Source organism: Danio rerio, chromosome 17, assembly GCF_049306965.1.
Source record: "Danio rerio strain Tuebingen ecotype United States chromosome 17, GRCz12tu, whole genome shotgun sequence".
Lineage (NCBI taxonomy): Eukaryota > Metazoa > Chordata > Actinopteri > Cypriniformes > Danionidae > Danio > Danio rerio.
The window spans coordinates 28,847,536-28,871,624 of NC_133192.1; the positions used below are offsets into that span (position 1 = coordinate 28,847,536).

At 37.7% G+C, this 24,089-nt stretch overlaps 1 protein-coding gene across 4 annotated transcripts in view; it reads right to left on the bottom strand.

The window, feature by feature from the left end:
* msrab (methionine sulfoxide reductase Ab) overlaps positions 1-24,089 on the bottom strand; it is a 78,470-nt gene that overhangs the window by 29,269 nt on the left and 25,112 nt on the right. For all 4 annotated transcript variants that reach the window (XM_073928603.1, XM_073928604.1, XM_073928605.1 and 1 more), the window contains 3 exons: positions 10,837-10,905; positions 8,039-8,158; positions 4,921-5,025 (listed from right to left, as the gene is read on the bottom strand). In XM_073928603.1, the coding sequence (XP_073784704.1) occupies positions 4,921-5,025; positions 8,039-8,158; positions 10,837-10,855 (244 nt within the window). In that variant the 5' untranslated portion in view covers positions 10,856-10,905. The remainder of the gene's footprint in view (positions 1-4,920; positions 5,026-8,038; positions 8,159-10,836; positions 10,906-24,089) is intronic.

Genomic DNA, 24,089 nt, shown 5'->3' on the forward strand with positions numbered 1-24,089 from the left:
GCCGCTATTTTCTGTAAACACAACGAGCGGCTGCGTCAGCCATCTTGTCTCTCTCTTCCATGAAGTGTGCGTTAATGCATCTCTCTGACGCAGCAGCAACATAAATACTGCAAATCTCAAAAAGAAAAACATGACACGATAAAGATGAAAGTGGTAAGACAGAAAAACGAGGACAAAGGAGGAGAGAAACCCGCCCTCTTGCCTTTCGTTGTTAGCGGAACGAGGGAACACGGATGGCGGAACGAAGAAAGTGACTAAGAGATAAAAGCGCAGGGTAAGAATGAGGAGTCACTGCGGAAATGCTGATGGGATGATGGTGAGGGGGAGCGAGAGATGGAGGAGAGAAGGAGCCAGGGATGGGGGAGGAGAAAAAGAGAGGAGAAGAGAGAAGATAAGATGTTGTTATCCTGTAGACAGACTGAGAGCCCTGAGGTCCACTGGGAATGGGGAAGGAGGGAGGGAGTCTTTCTTAAACAAGGAAGTAACAAACTGCTGAGCCGATCATGCGTGTGCATGTGTGTGTGTGTGTCTTCGCACTGCACTCCACTCTACGGTTTGCCACAGGCGATAGAATTGTTACACTGGCTTCAGTCATTTCCTGTTCGTCAAATCCATCCAGGAACCCAATTTTCCTTACTCGTGTCTCCTCACCCTCAGCTTCCTGTACTATCTTTGTCAGCACTGCCAGAAATGTAGCATGACGGCTTGAAATACAGCTTATATTTTTAGAAAAATGAGCATAGGGTATGAAGAAGCTGCCGCATGTTCGCAATACCATGACCTAAAGACTCTGCCAGAGCAAGTGTTGCTGGGTATGAGATGGGGGTACGAAGAGGAGCGTGCTGGGAGCATTTGATTGGCTGTGGATGTTGCCATCCAAGCTGTGATTGGGCGATTCGGAAATCATGCTGCTGAAAGCAGAACCCTTTGAACTGTGAGACAGCAGCTGAATACACAGGTCTTCAAGCATAACTGAAACAACCGTACACATACGCAGCCTATGAAACAGCACACAGTTACAATTGTACATACATGTAAAGTAATGACTAAAGCAACACATCAGTGTGAGCATTCGGGTGCGGACAAATGGAGTGTGCATTAAACATGCATGGATGAACAGCCTACAGAGACGTACTCGATCCTCAGCAGCCAATCGCTGCGCAGCGATCTGCGCCAAAAACACAATCTGACGCTTCTGTCACGCACATGGGCCATGCTTTTCATCGTGCTTCCCTACCCAAACTCCTGCAGGGTCATGAAACACGGCCTAAAAATGCCAAACGGTGCACAGTGACACACAATTTGCTTTAGTACATGATGAAATGCTGCTTGCAATGCACCTGTTAGATGAGCAAGCTTTCTACATGCTGAACACATTTTCTCATATCGATGCGTGTTTGTTTGTTACTAATTGATCATGATGGTCAAAATTGGTTTTCAATCAGTAGAGTGGGTCTATTTAGGATAAATGAGGGGATTTCCAAAAAGTGATTTCTTTTTTTAACTCTAGTCTATAATCACAAAATGTCCAGAGAAGTTGACTGGTGTACAAATATAAGACTTATGGAAGTCTTTAAATGACCACTCATGTTATTGAATCATCTCAATACACTGCCATTATGAGCTTCCTTAAAAAAAGCCTGAAAAATGACCACTCTCTATTTCAGAAGGGAAACTGGAAAAATCTAGGGGTGCCTTAGGCATCATCTTTGACAATGATGGCCTTGACATCTAAAAAAAAAAGGTAGAGAACCACTTATATTTTAGGGATCATTTTAATTTTGCAACATATTTAGACAAATACAGTCGTACATCAAATGTTCTGCTATAAGCAAAGCTTACATAACAGTACTACAGAAGATTAGCAGGCTTTTTATGAAGACAATAACAGATTTGTGTAGTAAAATGTTATAGTTATTTAGTTTTGTCTAGTCAAACATCAATAATTTATCACAATAAAAGGCTGCACTATATTTAAACAGCTAGTCTTTGTTTGCAATACCTTTTCAAGATGAAGTTATGAGTTATGTTAAAAACAGTTCATCTTTATTATAAATCTTGATTTGTGTGCCATTCTCTCTGTAAATCTGCTTTCTAAAAAGGGAAAAATAAAACTTATGCAAACACCCCCTTAAAATTAAATCAAGGGAATAGTTTATCCAATGATTGAAGTGACCTCATCATATAACCACTCTCATTTTGGTCTAAATCTGCTTCATATTCTTTTCTTCCTGTGAAATACTAAGAGTTACAATCCACAGACAATGAAAGACAAATAAAATGTTGTATAGACCACAATCTACTTCAAAAAGTCTTATTTTTTTCATTAAAAAAAATGGTTACATATGTTTGGACTGATTTGAGGGTGAGTAAATAATGTCAAGATTCATATTATGGCGGTGGACGATCCCTTTAAGACCAGCTAGTCAACCCACACACACACATCCGAGTCAATTTTGAAAACATATGTCTGTACATCCCCGATAGTCTCATAGGTAAAAAAAAAACAGCGCAGGGTAGATGTTTAATCACATCTGAAGGCCATTTCTGACAAATAACCCTGGCTCCTATGAGTAATTTTCTACGCTCTACTTTCTGGGGCGTTCTGGCTGACAGGGTGACGGTGTTCGGGTGACTTTTTAAAGTTCAGACACTTTCAGAACATGATGTGAATTAGAGAGCTGGCACAGAAGCGAACACACGGGGTAATCATGTCAGCTCTGATTTGACATCTGAAAGATTCAGAGTCGAAAACCACTCCACGGTTCTTAAAACCGCACTCCGACTCAGGTTTTAGGGGCGTGTCTTTTACTGGCAGATATATAGACATGCATTACTGATCCGCAAACCGTATTTGTGCACCTTCCAGAATAATAATAAAAAAGTGTGAAAGTTATTGCAAGGTCTGACTGAACAAACCGCAGACGTCATATAAACTATTCAAACTGAGACTGTAGTTCCACAGTCCAGCTGATGAAGGAGAGCCAAAAAGATGTGTGTGTGTGTGTGTGTGTGAGCGTGCGCACTTCAGGTCCTCAGGGTCAGGCTTTATGAATGTTTCAGAGGAGTGTCTCTTCCTCTCTTCTCTCTCTGTTTCAGGGTGACTGAACACTGAGAGCCAAACAACAGCTTCATGCTGCAGCCACAATGTTACATCAGAAAGACAGACAGACTGAAAGACAGACATAGCATGTAGATGGATGGGCAGAAACAGACAGACAGGTGAATTTAGAGATGGATGGACAGAGAAAGACAGAGGTATAGAAAGACAGATGAACGGACAGACCGACTGAACAATGGACGATAGATGGATACACTGAGTGATAGTAAGACGCATATACAGTTGAAGTCAGAATTATTAGCCCCCCTGTTTATTTTTTCCCCAATTTCTGTTTAAAGGTGAGCAGATTTCTTCAACACATTTAAAAGGGGCTAAAAATGTTTACCTTAAAATGTTTTTTTTTTTTTAATAAAAACTGCTTTTATTCTAGCCAAATAAAACAAATAACAAATATTTCTCCAGAAGAAATAATATTATCAGACATACTGTGAAAATGTCCTTGCTCTGTTAAGCATCATTTGGGAAATATTTAAAAAAGAAAATTCAAAGGGGGGGCTTATATTACTGACTTCGACTGTATAGACCGACAGATAGAACAGCCTGACAGACACACACACAGACAAATTAAAAATATGCAGACGGAAAGAAAGAGAGACTAGATAGACAAAGAATATACAGTAATTCAGGAGGATTTTAATTAACCTTTTATGTGGCCATTACGTTATTTTGTACAGAGTATGCTAAATTTATCAATTCAAAGTCTTCATTGTGTCCTTTTAGTGACAATTAAGCATGAATTAGTAGTTTTAAAACCTTATATATATATAATATATATATATATATATATATATATATATATATATATATATATATATATATATATATACATACATACATACATACATACATACATATATATCTATACACACACATATACATACATACATACATATATATATATAATATATGTATATATAATATACACACATATATTATTTTTCCACATTATGATTCCACATTTGTGAATAATTGTGTTTTAGCTAAACATTGCCCTGTCCTAAAAAAACCATACATGAATAGAAAGCTTAATTATTTAGCTTTTACATTATGTATAAATCTCGTTTAACCAAATTTGATCTTTATAACTGGTTTTCTGGACCATGGTCACATATAAAGGAAATGACAGATAGACATGTACACTGACAAACGCATCAATAAATGAATGGATGGATGGGTATACAGATGAAGAAAATACTGATGAACAAGGAAAGACAGATAATGTAGCTGGAAGAATATATAGGTGAATGGACAGACAGGCACACAGACAGACACGTGGAAACATTTATAAATTGACAGACAGACAGAATAAGAATCAGAAATCAACCAATTAACTTAATGGAGTGAATTCATTTTTAAATCTAATTGTATTCTGGGTTTCTTGGGGGTCTCATTTTTAGCCCTGGATTTGTGACAGGCAGCTAGGCTGATTAATTCTCAAATGAGCCCTTGAAGGACAACACAGACGGCAAATTTCAGCTGTGTGTTGGGTCTGTTTCTACTAGATTGGAGGAATAGGTGACGCTTGCACTAATGCACACACATCCGCGATGTCTCTTTCCCTCTCATGGCTGAATTGGTCTCAGACACATTAACATAGCCTGTCTGAGGCTGTTCCTATTCCCGTGAGATCCACCGGACCATCCGGCACACAGGCAGTGCGAGCACACAGATGTAGCCGTGTTTTAACCTCATGAGGCCGTTTGCTTTTGGACCAATGCATCCTGCACCCAGGGGTCTTTCTATGGACATCTGTGTGATTGCATGTGTGTAAATTTGAGGAAATAGGTGTGTTTGCTGACCTTGAGTGGGGTCGTGGCTTTCCCAGAAGACTTTGAGAAGTTTCTCCAAGCTGACATCTTTGGGAGAGAAGACCACTCGCACTACTTCCGTGTGCCCTGTTAAACCTGGAGGGAATGGCAGAGATATAAATGAGATCAGGCACAAATAGAGCTGTGCAAATGTTAAGTGATTTTCAGGAGGATTTTAATGAATCTTTTATGTGGCCATTAAGTTTTTTTGTACAGAGTATGCTAAATTTAACAATTAAATGCCATTCTTCCTTGTGTCCTTAAAGTGGTGATACACATGAATTACATTTTTTTATTTAAGTATTTTAATTATGAAAACACTCTTGAAAATAGTGGCTATTTCACTGGATATGTTTAATTATCTGTTATCAAATTAAACGTATATGCTAATAAGTAGGGATGAACCGATACCACTTTTTTACAAACCAATAAGAGTGCGAGTATTTTACCTTGTGTACTAGCAGATACAGAGTACAGATTCCAATACTTCATACATTTGGTTTCAATGAAAGTGCAACTAATTTGAAAGGAGGTTTTATTTTTTGCTTGTAGCAAAAACAGAAGTCTGTACCGAGCCAAAAATATACACACATTGTTGATAACTCTGTAAATTCAAAGACCTTATTGATTACATATTAAGCATTGACATTTAAAGCATAAGTTATCCTTGTGCTGACACGTGTCCATGTACATAATTAAGTGTGTGCAGTGTATGTTACCTTATAGAGTCACTCTCTATACATTCCATATTGGGAACGCATAGAACCCTGTTATGTGGGGTTTTTAGTTATATATGAGAGTCCTGCCATTAATCCTTGTGTCAGGTAATCAAAAAGTTTAACGATATGGTCGAGTTGCGGGTAGATAAGATAATAGTTAATAGTTGGTTAAACTTTGACTACTTTCTCTAAAATATTAAGATGTTTTGAATGATTTTTTCTTGACATACTGCTACAAATACGCATACGCGCACAGGATCATAATGGATATTCTGTTTATTATTCAGTATCACTTTGTTAATAATGTATTTTAAACTAATTGTCTATAAGGACTAAGTTATTAATATTTAATACCTTAAATAATACATTAAGATATTGTTGTCAAGTAGGACAACAAATCACCCACCTTTGACTGACAAAGGTCCAGGATCTTTCTCATTCGTTTGTCCTATTTTGACTGCTACACTGCAAAAAATGTTTTTCTTACTTCGATTTTTTTGTCTTGTTTCTAGTCCAAATATCTAAAATTTTTTACATCAAGTAGATTTTTTCTAGACAAGCAAAATATATTGTCTTGTTTAAAGAAATATTATGCCAAAATTAAGTGTTAAATAATCTGCCAATAGATTAAGCAAAATAATCTTATGTCAAAAAGAAAAACAAGATTATTTTGCTTAAGGAAAAACTCACTTAATATTGACTCATTATTTCTGAAAACAAGACATTATGTTTTGTTAGCCTAGAAAATGCTTCTTGATATAAGAATTTTTAGATATTTGGACTAGAAACAAAACAAAAATCTAAGTAAGAAAAGCATTTTTTTGCTATGTAATTCAGCATAAATAGTAAAATTAACCAATCGAAAAAGGCTTTAGGGCCAAGCGGAATCCTGATGTGACTTAATCAGTTTTGGCCAATGCAAACAATTATTTTTCAAGAGTCTAATATCCAGCTGTGCAAGAAAACCTCTGACATAAGCGAAGTCTTCTTTCGCTACTGTTATGCTTTTAAACAGAGAAAACATTTGACAAGTAACTTTATTTCTAAATCTTGGACTTTATTCTCAAAAGAAGACATGACCAATTAAAAAGTGTGATGCATCAAAAGTAGCCCATATTAAAATCAATTTGAATACTATTTTGACTTTATTATTCAAATGGCCAAATTCTGTGCAGGCAGGTTTTTTATTTGCCTAATAAATTACAATAAACTACAGTTTTTAATTAAATTTTTTTTCTAATCATATAGGATGTAATACATTTGCATTAAAAAATATTTGTTTATTCTAAATATTTAGTAAATATTTTGGTATATGAAAAAGTAGGATTATGGTGACCACCTGACAAGCTAATGAAGCTAAAAAGAGTGATTAAAATGTCACCAAAAATAGAAAAATATCTTAAAAAGATATTTAAATCTCATAATTAAATAGAAAATGAGGTGAATAACTGCAAAAAGGTCCACTTTTTTGAGAAAAAAGAATCACTCCTTTGACCAGATTGGCTACGGGCCTGAATAGTACATTATCAGTCTTTATCAATCCATTAAAAACAAAATAGCCTAAAAATAAAATATAAATTTAAAAAAAAAAGATTTCATGCAATCATAAAAAGAATCTCTAAACATTTGCATGGTGCTGTATTTGTTTGTATTTCTTGTGGTTATAATGATAACTTTATCAGGTGCATTCAGAGATCCCACACAGGTTTATACATTGAAATTGTTTTTTAACAACAAACACCTTCATGAACCTTTATTAAAACCATAAAACCCATTCTGTCGTACGCATCAACGACAAAACATTTTACTGACATTTATACGAAACTGTATCTGTCTGTGCATTCGCTACTCATAAATAACAAAGCCTGTCTGCATATTAACCCAAACCCCAACACAGCGCTGACAGCCACGGCTCTTCTCAACACTACACACTTGAAAGAGCCTGTGTTTGTTTGTTTGTGTGTGTGGAGAGAGTCAACCCTCTGCAGAGCTGCAGTCAGAACCTCCTCACTGGGACCAGTTCAGAAACTGCAACATCACAGCTGCATCCCTCCCTCCATCTCATCTCCTCTGAACTGTCTGGCTACAAGTAGGTCATACAGAGGAAGGGGGGGAAGGGCTGCGGATCTGGGAGTGAGCAGTGCACTCTGGGTAGTTCACTGCAGATGAAGGGAATGTTTTGGTGAAGGCTGCAGCAAAGCACTAATTTGGGTACAGTGAAGCTGCTGCTGGTGGAAGTGGCTGTCTGTGGCTTTTTGCTGCGGAAATCATCATCAGATACCTCTTTGACATGGGAGGTAAACGAGTGGGTAGAGTTAAATAGAAAGGGGAAAATGTATGTTTGTGTAGATCTGTATTTGATTGGATGTTCTAGCATGGCTGGGACTTACCTGAACACACCTCATGGTAGGTAGGGTTAGATGTGAAGCCTCCAGCATAGCCCACTTGTGTAGAAAACACACCAGTGATCTTCCAGAAACGCCTTTCAGCTCCCCAAAAACAGCCCATGCCTGAATGGAGACATTTGATTTTCATCAAATACAACATTTTATTTCTGCTTTAGAGATTTTTTGACATACAAGCTGCTAAATCATCAAAAACTTTGCATATAGTTTTCTGCTTTCTGATGTTAAGGTTGTAAAATTAAATCAGTTGTCCATTGTTTGTTTGCCTTTTGTTTTTGTGATCATATCCAAATTTACATTTAACAGCCTATAGATCGGTTATCAGGTTGCAAATATATTGGTTATTGGGAGGGCCAGATTGAATCTGCAGATTTTTACATATCTGTTAAAAATAAAAAAAATCTGAGTATTTCATCTGAATGATTTCAAGTATAGAAGCTGTAAATTTTAAATACAAAACAACTTTTTAAAATTTGAATGTTTAAAAATGTAAATTCAACTAATTAGAACCACTTGATGGGTAGCAAATCTAGAGTAGGCCTAATAAATAATACATCAAATAATATATACAAAGTCAAGCCTGAAATTACTCGTACCTCTGGCTATATGATACCACTTTATATCTATATGATAGGGTCAACACTCTGCTGAGTTTTCTGTGGATTTCCGAGGGTGCAGATTCCTTGCAAACCTAGTTGTTGGTAGTGACAACCAACCATTTTTATTAGAATTTTTCATCTAATTAACAGGTGTCAAACTCAGTTCAAACTCTGGAGGGCCGAAGCTCTGCACAGTTTAATTCCAACCAAAATTAAACACACCTGATCAAAATAATTGAGTCCTTCAGTCTTGTTTGCAGGTGTGTTGAAAATAAACTATGTGAAGTTGCAGCCCTCCAAGAGTTTGACACCCCTGATCTAATTTTATCCAACATTTGAGGCGCCGTATACACTAATACACTTTAGTTTTAAAACAATGTTATAGAATAAAAACGATTCACATCCACACTGGCGTTTCACCAAGCGTTTCTGAACAGCTCTCCATCCACACTACACAGCTGAAAATGCAAAAAAGCGTTTGCAGAGGCCTGAGCTCCAGGCAGTCAGCGGGTACTTTGAGCACACCTCCCCTGGTGCGAGCAGCACACGTCCGACTGTTCATCAAGGATGAAAGCTGGATCTAATCTAACTATAGTTGTTTAACATAATATTTAATTCATCTTGTCTCTATCTAACGACTCTTTGGTCTTTTGAATCTATTACTTGTTCTCGGGTAATGCATTTTTGGCTGAGCGCAAAGATAAGTTAATATATTAATGTATGTAACCATGTACACTGATTCCGTACATTGGACTAATTGCTTACCTTTATTTCCTTTATTTCCTATAAACCAGGGGTGCCCAAACTGGATCCTGAAGGACCGGTGTCCTGCGTATTTTAGTTCCAACCCCAATTAAACACACCAGAAGCAGTTCTTTCTAGGTATACTAGAAACTTTAAGGCAGATGTTTTGAAGGAAGTTAGAGCTAAACTATGCAGGACTCCGGCTCTTTAGGACCGAGTTTGGGAACCCTTGGAATAGACTTGTTGTAGGCTACATAATACTTTTATAATGACTATTATTGTTTATTAAACTGATGTTCAGCCAAAGACACAGGGTCTGTTTCGCATTTTTCAATGAAAATAAAAGGAGGCAATTATGTTACAGGCTCTGTTTTGTTATGAATATAAAGGTTATAGTCATGTAAATATGCAGCTAGACTTAATGCCTTAACATTTTTGGTGTCTGTAAAGTTGGTAAAGTCAAAATGGAAATAGGCATTTCATTATTATTGTTTTCATTTTATTGTTAATATGAGGTTATAAAGTACACTGTTCTCTTTGAAGATTTACCCGACGTGTCCTCGGGAGTTTGTTTTCCATATCAAGCGATCAAATTTACAAGGAAAGGATGCAAGACTAAATTTTGTGCACTTAATATTGAGGGAAAAGCCCCAATCAGATTAACGAATTAGATTAGACATTAGCGAATGTCTGCATTCATGCCTCTGTTTTCAGGTGTGTCCATTTTACCCCCTTCCACACTGACACGGAGCATTTTAAAAGCCTTTAAAATCAAAATGGCCTCTTCAGTGTTTTTAAGACGCTCCGTTTTAACCACTCAAAAACTCTGGGGTAATGTGGATGGAAGGCGTAAATATAGCAAAACTTATGCGTTTTAAAACTAAAACGTATTAGTGTAAACAAGGCCTGAGTGTGCTATGTAGTCTTCATGCTTTTTGGATTGATAGCAATAGTGACCTCCTAGGACACTGGACAAACTTTAGGCCCTGTGTACAGTAGACAAGACAGACAAATTTCAGTTTACAACTAATGCTTTTCCAACTAGTCGCTTTTTTCAATTTTCATCATCATTGCTGATTTTTATTTATTTATTTTTTTTTTTTTTGAGGGAAACATCGATGGGTGGTCATTTTATTTGATCTTTCCATTAAATGCTCTGAAACGAGGCTTATAAAATCCGAACTAGAGAACATAATCTTTTTCTATATCGGAGGCTCACTAGGCCTTGAAACAGAACTACTGTGTGGACACTGATGATTCTGTCCGTTTAAATGGGCTATTAGCCACAAATGAAGATGAGAAAGAGAGAAGATGAGATCGTGACAGTGGCCCGGTCTCAAATCCAGAACTTGCATGAGGCGCCACTCTGACAAGTTGCACCTTCAAGAAGCCATTATTTGCACCCAAGGATGCCCTAAATACAACGTTCTCCAAACTCACCAAACATAATCATCTCCATCCCGTCAGGAAACGGCTCCACTGTAGTGTTTCCATTGGCGGCGTGTTTTGCTGCAGAAACAGAGATGAAAGAATCAGAGCAATATAATGGGTCTGTTATCAATGGGGTGTACATATGCACGAGGTGGCGCTGTTCCAGATGGTGGGACAGTCAGACTGGGTTCTGTGGCGAGGATTACTGCAGATTTGCCTGGTCTGCTCAGGCTAAGCTGAATCAGTGCTGCTGTTTCTGCAGTGGGAGACACTTAGCAGATTACACTGCTGAACCTCCCCCCACCCAACACACACACACACTCACACACACGCCTCTAAACCATCCAGAGAAGGTCACAAACCACGAGCGACACAAACGCGCTGGAAGGAGACAATACCAGCTCTCTGAAAGCCCTGCAGAACGACCTGAAGTGGATTAGGCCTCAGGGAGAGAAAAAGGGTGTACAAACAAAATGTTTCCTGAGTTGGATGGATGAAGCCAACTGTGCCATACTGGAATTAGAGCAGTAAAGAGGAAAAGAAAAGGGGCACAGATGTGGGGAGGATTACAGCTAAGAAGACTGAAGTGATTTACCACCTAAATCTCCAGGCAGCAAAGGATAGTGGTTTACACACAGTGCACTAATATTAGCATATGGATGAAGAAATGTGTCATGGCCCTACAAACAAACACACGCATAAGTGCATTTAGAGCAACATGCACCTCACTCGTCCTTTAATCTCCCTAAAATGTAGATTATGTATGATATTGACCTGAATACTGAAAGTCTGTCCATTACTGATTGCAAAAGCTCAGTTTGAAAGTTAGCTGAACGTATAAAACTTATAAAAAAAAATTTGACATCACGATATTTTGTTTTGCTGTGATATATTTTGCAATATGAATAATATTGGCTCTATTTGGAAAGATTTCATACGTTTAGACTGACTGGGATGGTCAAGACTGTTTCTATACAGTGCATCTGCATAAATTATGATCAATTACAAGCAAAAAATAAAAAATAAAGAGTCCTTTATGTTTTTTGGGGGTGTCTAAGAGTAATCAAGTACAGAAATGCAAAATAATCAAGTTTAAAATATCACAGTCATCATTGTATAAAAAAAAATATATATGTAATAATTAAATCATTACAAATGAAATAATATATCTTTATCTTTTAATCTTTAATAAATAATTTCAATATCGATGGTCAAATGATATAATTGTCAGACCTGGCATGAATTATGCCTCAAATTGAGCATCTTGCTAAGGAGAAATTCATTATTACTTCACTTATTTAGCAGATTTTTTCCTGACGGTAATAAGTACAACATGAACCTAAAATTGCCTACAAAGTGACTTCTGGCCTAGCACCTTCTTATCTGCACTCACTTCTGCAGATCTATGTGCCCTCCAGAAACTTGCGTTCTGTGAATGAACGTCGCCTCGTAGTTCCATCCCAAAGAGGGAAAAAATCACTTTCGCGAACGCTCACGCTCAATCTACCCAGTTGGTGGAATGAACTCCCTAACTGCACCCGCTATTTTCAAGAAACGACTAAAAACTCAACTTTTTAGTCTCCACTTCACTTCCTAATCTGCAATTGCCTCTTTGAATATCACACTAACTGTACAAAAAAAAAAAAACCTACTAATACTTCCCTTCTTAGACTTTACAGACCTGAAACTTGCCTTTAGTACTTATTCATTGTTGCTCTTAGTTGTGTAAATTGCTTCCTTGTCCTCATTTGTAAGTCGCTTTGGATAAAAGCGTCTGCTAAATGATTAAATGTAAATGTAAATGTAAATGTAAAATGACTGAGGAACCTAAGCAATATTAGCTCTGTGTACATCGAGAATTAAGAACTGATTTTGGTCAATAAGATCACTTGACATCTGAGACACATTTCCATTAACACCCAATGTCTTGATTCATCTTTTTTAACCACTTTACTTTTTTTTTTTTTTAGAAAAGATTTAAAAGATTAATAATAGGTCTGCTCAAAAGTTCATATCTCATTTGAGCGCAATGCAATGTGTGTCTGCAATATTCAAATCACAGGATGGATGTGTGATGTCAAGTAGGGATCATAACCCACCAGACATTCATTAACTGGAAAGTTTACCCATACAGATGGCAGTCTTGTAAAGAAAAAAATTACACAAAGGAATTGTAATTTAAGTAGCTTTAAAAATGCGTACTTTTACTTTCCCTTGAGTACATTTTTATTGGTACTTTTAGGCCGTACTCACTCTATGAACAGTTGTCTCGAACCGGGCCAAAGCACGCTTGTCCCCCCTCCCGTCTCCCCCGACAGCCCGCAATCACACTACAATCGGGCCTGGGCACGCTTACGTCATCGATGCTGCACTTCAATGAGCACTCTCGCTCAGCACAATGGAGATTTCTCTAGCTATATCGTTTCAGTCGTTTGATAACAGTCCTGAAGGATGCGGTGACATGCAGTCAGATATTTCACCGAACAGATCCGCCACTTTTGGCGCTCATAAACAATCATAAAGCCCTAGTGCTGCAGGAATGAGGAGGTTTGCTGAATGTGCACAGCTGTCGTGCAGTGAGTGGTTTGGGTATTTAATAAACTATTGCAGTTTACGTTCACTGAACAGTAAGATTGATTAATAAATCCATATGAAACAGTCCCTTAAGTCCCATCTCGCTTTCAGTTTCGGGCTTTGGCGCGTTTTGCACTCACACACAAGCGTACCGCGCCAAAGCCCAAGTGAACCGCGCTCAGACCCACCTCTTCCAACCTGGCCAGGGCCGGTCAAGTGAACCGTGCCTGAGCCTGATTCAGCGCACTCACACTTCTCAAACGATCCGGGAAACGGGCCTGGGCACGGTAAGAATAGCATAGTGTGAGTACGCCCTTACTTTTGTACTTCTACCTGCAGTCACTACTTTATTTCTTTCTCGTCTATGGTAATTGGCTAAAGTAGAAAATTCATTCCTGCGTTTTCTGTTTTCAAATTGCACATAGAAAGTAAATCGCATCATACTGAACAACCTCAAAATATCTGCGCTTTAAAAATGCAGCAGACCTTTTGGACATGTTTGTCAGTTTTACACACAATGACTCAGGGACTGTTTATAGACTGCATGTTACTGATGAGAAAATGAAGGATTTCCACTGTATAATGACTGAAATCACCAAAACAGCCTTAAACAATCACTAAATAGAACAAATGAACAATGGAAGGAAGGGCCGAATGAAGGAAGGGCCAAACAAGAAATGGAAGAAAGGACCAAATGTAGAAAGAACTGATCTAGTAAAGGAAGGAAGGAATGACAAAATGAATTAAGGAAAGATTGACAGAAGGACTAAAGGAACTAAGGAACAAAGGAAGGAATGAAAGAATTAATAAATGAACAAAGAACCAAAGGAAGGAAAAAAGGAAGGAAGGACAGAACAAACAATGGAAGGAACAAATGAATATTGGAAGATCACTAAATGCACTACAGAATGTTACGTTTACACATCCCTGCACAAACTGCATGTAAATAGATAAACTTTTCACAGTGTACTCACTCACTATTCATTACTCAAGTATATTTAAAAGGGCTACTTTTTACTCATACTTTGAGTAATATTTACAACAGATACATTTACTCTTGCATTACATTTTCTGGGTAAGTAATGGTATGTTTACTTAAGTATGATTTTTCAGTACTCTTTTTCAGTACTTCATTAATATTCATTACTGTCACAGTGTTTAGATGACAAAGACGCCACGTTGTGTTGGCAAAACAAGCGTGAAGTGTTGCTTTTATAGTTTGCTGCCGTTAAGTTTTGTTTTCATTTTCTCTCTGTGAGATCGCAGCTGGCGTCACGTGTGGATTAACAGTGTACGTGACGCTCGACAACAATAACTTACATGTCTAAGGAGGAACATTGTTTACCTGAGAGCTGTTCTCATCTGCAAACGCTGAGATCCAGATTCGTTTTAGTCTCCTCTTAATAAAGACGCAGCTCTAGTTGCTGTGGATTGTCCTGCCTCTACAGATTTGGTGAGCGACCAGTGCTCTTTGTTTATTCAGTTCGTATTTTATTCGCATCGAAAAAAACTATTGCACCGAGTGTAAACAAGTTAGCACTACAACCAAACTATAACCTCGTGTAGGATTTTGTGACCGGAATAACACACGCGGCTTTCTGACGCTACCTGCCATGTGCGTCTAAGTTTCCGGGAAATGCTGAGTTATTTTTCTCTCATTCGCCGTGCGGTATCAAACATTGCATGAAAATACACGCTTAGAGCAGTTCCTCGAATCAAATATCTTGTTTGTTGCGAGGGACATGAATGAATTCCCTGAATGAAAGAGCCAAACTGCAGTTAAAGTCCACCATTTAATAATTTGGCAAATAATTCAACTACAGATGTCCATGTAAACACAGTCACTTTGTCCGATGTGGTTGTGTGTTTTGACTCTGAAATTCAGCGCGGCCAAATAGACACTCCCACACCAAGCCTCTTTTCTTCCTCCGACACTCACCCCTAAACAGAGCTGGACGCGCCGACTTTTCTGACTTTTTCCAAAGTAGACGTGTGAAAACACCCTGCTGAAACGAGGGGGTTTCATGGCCCTTTAAGCCCTGTCACTGTGTAACTATCCAAGATATTTTAAAGCAGTTATGTGGTTTGTATAGCTTTAAGAATGGTTAATTGTATTCAATTTATACAATGAAAACCACAAAGTTTTAATTTATATTTAATTATTTATTTCTGCACTTGAAAATTGGTGGTTAAAAATGTTGTGTTCTACTGTATTTATCTATGCTTGAAATGTGTTTAATATATTTGTCATGAGGTTCACACAAAGCCACAGTGTCTTAAATTTGTGACATTTGTCACAGGGTTCTTAAGTCAAGAAAGTGCAGTAAAATAATGTCCAGAGTCGCTTTTTATAAAAAGCAGTGCTTTAAAGCAACTTAAAAGTAGTTAAAGCCCCCCTGGGACAGTTTTACTAAGCACTTAACAGCTAAAGTGCAGTACAATGATTAACTTATAAACTAATGATTTTTAAATAACAGATTACTAGTTGCCTAAATGTATTTTATTATTCACTGACAGGGTGACAGAACTAAAGCACGAAGTGTCTTGGTCTCTTCCAACTTCTACTTGTTTTGCACCTTTAAAAATCAAAGAATACTGCTTAATATACAAGGAAACAAGATGACAAGCAGACAACTGTGGCACAAAGACAACCAGGCAAACAAAAGCCATGATACCAAATCAAGATAAAAAGAGCAGCTTGTTTTGTCACCTTGACAAGAAAAGCTTGCTTTCTTCTTGTTGGGGGTGAGGAATTGTGCATGCGCACACATACACACACACCTCTGCAGCCACATTTGCCAAATCTCACTATGTTCGAGCAGACCACCTGGCACTGACCTGCCAGCCAAGCGTACAATTATGCCATTTCTAATTTCTGCAAGGGAGGATCTGTAAAGAAAAGAAGAAAAAAAACATTTTCCAAATGAGAAAAGGTGAGAAATAGAGGACAAATACATTACAGAGTGAGAGTTAAAGACATGAATGGGCAGAGGAATAAAAGAAAAGGATGCGCAACAGATTAGAGCAGCGGAAATATGGAGCTATGCGTTTTTGTTTTTCATTCCATCATGGCTTTTGGCAGCAGATAACACACAGAAGCTCCATCCAGTGAAGAGTGAAAAAAATAATAATGTAACAAACTGGAATAAAGTGAACCCAGCCAAGAACACGCCAACACAACCAACATCCACAAAAGCTCTGGCACCATAAACCTAGTGTTTTCTCTCTCTCTACCATTCTCCAACCTCCTCCCTTCACCTTCCCATAATGCCTTTCTCTCTCTCTCCGTTCTATCTATCTCTCGCTCACACACTCACACACCAACCACAGCAGTGGGTATTTCTCCCGAGGAGCTCTGGCATGGGTCCAGGAGGTGCCAGTCTGCCTCCTTTAACAGTGCCCTGTGACTGTGCCAAAAGACGTCTTCGCCAACACCACAACACCTTACCAACCGCTCCGCCGAAAAAAGGACAGCGAAAACAAAAGGGGAAAAAATAGGAAAAAAGAAAGTGAGGAGAAGGAAGGCGGGTGAGCTTGACAAAAGAACCAGAAGAGGACTTTTTATTGGAGCGGTGAGATTACAAAAAGACTTTTCTTTTTCCAAACTTCAACAAGAACGGACCTAATTTGGGGTGCATTGTGTCCCGGCAAACAGAAGGAAAAGCCAAAGCCTTGACAAATATCAGAAAACCGAAACACTGGTCCTCGTCCTTTTCTACAAATTTAATTGGAATTACCCTTTACGATCTTTCAACACAACAACTTTCACCCAAGGACCTGACGTTAAACTGGACTACTACAGTTGCCAACGATTTTGAATACATTGGATTACTATACCACCTAAGCTGCCCTCCATATCAATAGCATATGGATGAATTTAGCTTGACTGGATGATCATAATTGATATGAGGTGTACAGCTCCATGTTTACATTGTGGCAGCCTAGGCCCAGGTTATACCTTGTATTATGTTGTATTTTGATTGCTTGGATATCAAGTAGATAAGGAAGACAAGACACATTCTCATGTACACCTCAAGTTTTCATTCGTCCTTTTCTTCCATTTTATTACTGATTATTTTGAGGGGAAGGCCAATGGGTTGATGTATGCAAGGGTCTTTTTCTGATTTTCTGTTCTAATATTTTCAAATAAACTAGCATAATTTACATGCGATTGTGTTAGGAGGGATCAGAAAACAATCTGGAGAGCAGAAGCTTTCATTTCTGCTCCCATAGCCACAAAGCTATTCCAGTAATTCCAGAAATTTCCCTTTACAATCTTTCAACACAACACCTTTCCCATTACCAAAGGACCTGCCATTAAACTGGACTACTACAGTTGCCAACGAATTTGAATACAAAGGATTACATTACCACTAAACCTGCCCTCTATATTAATGGTATATGGATAAATTTAGGTTAACTGGATGATCATAATTGATGTTAGGTGTAAAGCTCCACGTTTACTTTGTGGCAGCCTAGGCCCAGGTTACACCTTGTATTAAGCTGCGTTTCGACTGACTGGATAACAAGTAGATGAGGTAGATCTCATTTACACCTCATGTTTTAAACTGTCCCTTTTATCACTGATTATTTTGAGTGTAAGGTCAATAGGCTGATGTGTGTAAGGGCCTTTTCTGATTGTCTGTTCTTATATTTTTAAATAAACTTGCACAAGTTACATGCAAATGTGTTAGGAGGGAACAGAAAAAGAGCAGCATCTGGAGAGCAATAGCTTTCATTTCTGCTCCCATAGCCACAAAGCTATCCCAGTGCTTTGCTACGGGTTTGTGTTACAGTTTTTTACAATGGCTATGACACTTTTTTCAATACATTTAACAAGTTTGCTAAACTCTTAACGCAGCAACACACCTAAAACACACAATTGGCAAAACAGTTAATTTCATGCTCAAAATCAAACATTGTAAACTAAACCTCTAAACTTCTTTTCAAAATACAATAATAAACGAACACACTACACCATGTATAACAAAACACTGCAAACATGTTCCAAAATGACATAATTGTGCAAAACACTAACACATGTTCTCTTTCAACAGAAACATTCAGTCAATCAGAAAACACTGACAATAAAAACACTATCATTAGCTAAAATTACAGAAACTGCATTAGTTTATGTGTCAGCTCTGTCCTTATATTTTAAGACTCTCTACATTTCCATTTTGTTTTCTGGCATTTTCTTTCTTTTACTGCAAAAATTCAATACAAAAATAAAGAAATAAATTGCTTTATAAAATTTACAGTTGATGTAAAAAAAATACAGACACAGAATTTTTTATATTTGCAAAAGGACATCACTGCAAGATATACAAACAGAAAAAACATCGCAATTATAATAAAAAAAACAAAGTAATTTTCTATTCTGCCTGGTCTTCTGCATTTGCCCGACTTCTTCTCTAGCCCGGCATGGTAACGATGGCCCTTTGGCCTATTATGTTTCTCCTACGGCGACGCCTTTTCGCCAAGTTGAAGCCAGTCTCGTCAACATAGATAATTTCATGTGGGACTTGATTGACCTCCAACTTCATGACCCTCTAAACACAGTGTAAATGGTTCACTGTACTATAGCTACAGTAATGTATGTACTGATGAATGCCAGGTTTATAGAGTCGTTTACTGCAAAACACACTGTGCATAAAGTAATCACTGTATTGCATAACCTTACCTGGACATATTGGTGACGGAGTTCTGCAATGTGCGCCTTGTTCGTTTCAAAAACCTCATGAGTCCTTTTTTTAGAACATACAGTATGATCATGTGATTTGAAAAATCTCAACACAGGAGTGTGCTTTCTAGATGGGAATCATGTTCATATGGGAGATGGGAGCTGTCATAAATAAATAAATAAATAAATATGTATATATATATATATATATATATATATATATATATATATATATATATATATATATATGTGTGTGTGTGTGTGTGTATACATACATGTATGTATGTGTGTGTGTGTGTGTGTGTCTATATATATGACAGATGACAGCGGATTGACAGTGGTATATACACACACACACACACAAACACACACACACACACATATATATATTTATATACACACACACACACACACACACACAGGGAATGTATTTGTGTTTCAATTGACAATATGAACAGCTGTTCACTTTGGCTTTAGCCTATATAGGTTCTGTTTAGAACATGATGTTATCTGTTCTGACATACTGTGTGAAAGCATTGGTAAATTGGACTACGAAATTACAATGTTTTGGTCTTGGTTGTGCTTGTGTGTAAAAGAAGTTAAAGCATTTTAAATTTGTGTTAACTGGATGCATTTTGTGTCAAAGCAACAAGAAATGTGTTAATTGTATAGCCCACGAAGACGGATGTTGTGCTAACCGTGTTAAGAGTTTAGGAAACTTGTTAAATGTATTGAAAAAAGTGTCATAGCAATTGTAAAAAACTGTAAGAATGGGGACTGGCAAGAGAATAAAGCACTTTTAACATTTTGACCTTTAAGATTTCAAATAGCAACATTTAAATCCTATTTGGCCGCTATGTGTCAAAAAATTGTCCCAATAAGGTTTTTTTTGGTTATTTGAATGCATTCGGGCCAAATTAACATATAGACTATGACAGCTACTACTACAAGACTTGCCCATGTTAAATCAGATTGGCAATATATACACTACCTGGCAAAACACTTGTCGTCAATCCCAGTTGAAAGAGCAACAAATAATTACTTGACTTCAACTGATCATGGAAAAGTGGCAGAAGGTAGATTTTTTCCAATGAATCATCTGTTGAACATCCCGGTCATCACAAGACCTATTGGAACTTGCATGAACCCAAGATTCGCAAAGAAATCAGTCAAGGTTTGTGAAGGACAAATCATTCTTTGGGGTTACATTCAGTATGGGGAGATGCTGGAGATCTGCAGAGTAGATGGCAACATCAACAGCCTGAGGTATCAAAAATTCATGCTTCCCATCCCATTACAAACCACAGGAGAGGGCAAATTCTTCAGCAGGAAAGCACTCCTCATACTTCAGCCTTGGCCAGCCCAGTCACCAGATATGAATATTATTGAGCATGTCTGGGGTAAATGAAGGAAGAGCGACAAGACTTTTGTCCAACCAAAGTCAACCTTACTGTCTTAATTAAAAATCAAGGCATGATCATATTTTATTTTGCCAAAATTAACGTAATCTAGAGGCCTCTGCCTTTCATATAAGGCACTTCTGATACTAAATGATCAACTAGAAGTCAAGTTATTAATTGTTGTTCCTAAAACTTGGATAGGCGACAGGACTTTTGTCAGGTAGTGTAGTCTTTGCATAAGCTAAATAGTTGCAAACAATCAAGACATGAATGGTAAAATCAATGATTTCAAGAAAACAAATAACCTATATTAAACGGAGTGAAATCCGATTGCAAACAAAAATTCCAAATCCACCGTATTTTCTTGAGTATAAAACATGTCTCCTGCTTCAAGTATGATCATATAAACAAGTCTACTGTGGAGAACAGCTGCAGACCTACATGCTGAGTTTATGACTCTGAATGTAAAGGAAAAATCAAAGCAATCTCAGTCTGTAAAGTGTATTAACCAAGCAGTCTTCACATTCTCGTCAAATATTGCATGTTCAAGACCATTTCTGTTGGACTGCAGCAACATCACCTCATGCTGGGTCAACTTGAATCAGCTGAGACACTGGAGTCACCGACAAGTTCAAGTGCCTGTATGTCCCCTGGAGGCGACTGCTGATGCATTCATACCATACTTTCTATTCAAACCTGTATCCAAGCAACCATTTCCGGTTGCTATGGTGAAGGCTGGCCCCCCTCATTGCTACAGTTTGCAAGATAGTGCATGTAATCTGTGGAACACCTCCAGCATTCTGATGCCAAACATAAGCTAAAAAAACAAAACAAAACCGTATTTTCAGAGCCTCTGCAAAGAAATGCCAACTTTCTGAATGACGATGTCAAAAAGTATAGATCCACTATTAGGAGTATGCTTTGCTCAGTTTGAAGACTTAAATGAGTCCTTAATAGAGCAATTACAAAAATATTAATTGGGAAAAACTCTGTAGTGTTACAGGAAGTTATTACATGACATTTGCATATTTATAACTAAAAAACTTTTATTTTAATCAATCTCAATGAAGTTACCATAAACAGGTATGGTTCATTCTTCATCCGATAAAGTGTTAACGTTTGTTGTTAAAAAGCCAGAACAATGTTATAATCTTCAGTACATAGGTTTGAAACCACGGTTACAATCACAAAGGTTATGGTTTCAACCTAAGGGAAGGGAAGGTTTGGATCTTGAGAGCTACTTTGATTACAGTTACACTCCTGTCACCACTCTGCCCTTGAGCAAAGCTCTTAACTACTGCCTGTTCACGGTGGACTGAGCCTCCTATTTGTGTATTCTATGTTGCTTTGGATAAAAAGCATCTGCTAAATACTTGTGTGTGTGTGTGGGGGATAAGGAAAACCAATAGAAGTCGTCTAGTCACTCTTTACGGAACTTGTTTCTTCACCAAGGTCGCATGAAATTGCTCTTTAAATGAAACTCTGGCAGAATGCATATTTCGGAGAAAATGCTGTTGATAAAAGAGAATTTTTCACAAATATATCCTTTTTAAATGCTAATGCTAAAGGTACCACATCTGGCTTGGCTGAATTTAATAAATATTAATTTATTAACTAATTAGAGTAAATTACATTTTTAAAAGGTGCTGTATGTACATTTTTGACTCTTCTAAAGCATAAAAATACCATAATGTTGGCAAATATTTAAGAAACATACTAACTGAACATCTTATCTGAAAAACAATGATAAAGTAAGTTTTGCTCTTTTGAAAATGTGTGTCTTTATTTTGGTCTCTATATCCCGCTCACTGCCATATTACCCAGTTATATTTCAGCACTCTGAGTTGCCTTGGTGGAAAATACATTGTATTTTATTTTAGTCATGAAGGCTGCTTCAATGTATGCAGGCAGACGGAGACACAAATGCGATATATGCATGACAACAGCAGCCTCCGAAATGAGATACAGATTCAGCGTTATAAAAATCTGCATAGATTTTAATTAGCAAATAATACAAATATTACATGTAAACGTAAACATTACCTGAACAGCATAGCTTGAAACACCATGTCATAACAAAATGCAACAACAAAAATCCAACGACAAACAATGTGAGTGTCTGCACTAGGGGTGCCAAAATTATTTGTTTTTTCAGTGCAAGGCAATGCAGACGCAGACAATTTGGTATCGGTTTTTAGGTAGTGACGTCATTTATCTTGTATGCGCTATATTGCGTTAGCTTACTATGGAGAGGGAGGCGAACGTGAGTAATTAAAACACTCCAACTACTCAAAAAGCAAAAAACTGCACAATTGACTTGTGTGTTTGCTTGACTGTCTTTCACTTACACTGAAGTTACAGCAGAAGCCCTGTTTCAATGTTATGGAGAAACTGAAAACTAAAAAAAAGTAAACTCCATTTCACTCTCACTGTGGACCTTAGACCTTATGGCGTGGTGTAACTTTTTCTCTCATTTCAGCTGTTACAGCGATACTTCTGGAGCGTGTGTCTACATAGCAAGTTTTCTCCACTGCATCTATCACAGATCAGCTATGATTGACTGTCGTTTATCAGTGTCACTCAATCTGTAAACAGCGTCAGAGCGTTACAGCCAATCTTAGCCCTTTCTGTTGAGCGCGTGACCAATCATAGGGGTGTAAGAACTCGCTCGACAAGGCTCAGAAGGTGAGCGGGATATTTGCATGCGTTTATTTGCTATAAATGCTCATGTTGTTCTGTGCATGTACTTGAGTTTTTAAAGGTAGTTCCTTTATCTGACAAAATCGTTTCTAAAACAGATTTCTGTGGGGATTTGGGCAAAAACATAACATGGAAAGGATTCCTTTTGTTGCATGTAGTTATGAGCTGTGTCCCAAATGGCACACTATACACTATGCACTCATGCACTATGTACTTATGCACTTACACACTCAACAGGATAGTATATGTATGTAGTGCTGTCCCAAATGGCACACTAATGTTTTTTTACTAAGCGGAAATTCAAACCGTTTACCTGATGACGTTTGACTGTTGCCAAATCAGTGAAATAAACGACTGAATTATCAAGTAATACCTGCCGTGAGTATTGCCGCATTTACCATCCGGAGGCGCTATAATCACTCTCGTAGGAGAATTTTGCTTTCACTATCCAAAATAAATAAAGTTATTCAACATGTGCGTCCGATCGCTCCGCCTCTTCCGCTACGTAAGCAAACCTGCGGTCGTTGAGTGCGTGAAGTGTCCATCATTACACACTTCATTTTAGCGGCTGAATGAGTGCATCATCCGGGTAATTAAAGTGCACTTATTATTTTGAGAGTTTTCAATGTGAACACACTACTTACACTATTTATACTACAAAATGGCGTAAAATAGTGCATAAGTATGCGATTTGGGACGCAGCTATGGTGTATGCTCGATAGTAAGGCATGCTTGCTCCTTTTGGTGTTGTCAATCTGGTAAACTGCATTTTCATGTACTCAAAAGAGGAGTCGGTATGAAAAAGAGTTGATTTTAAACTGCAATTCCTAGTTCAACCACTGTGCCAATACTACATACTGGACCTTTAAAATGGATTACCTGACAAAAGTCTTATCATCTATCCC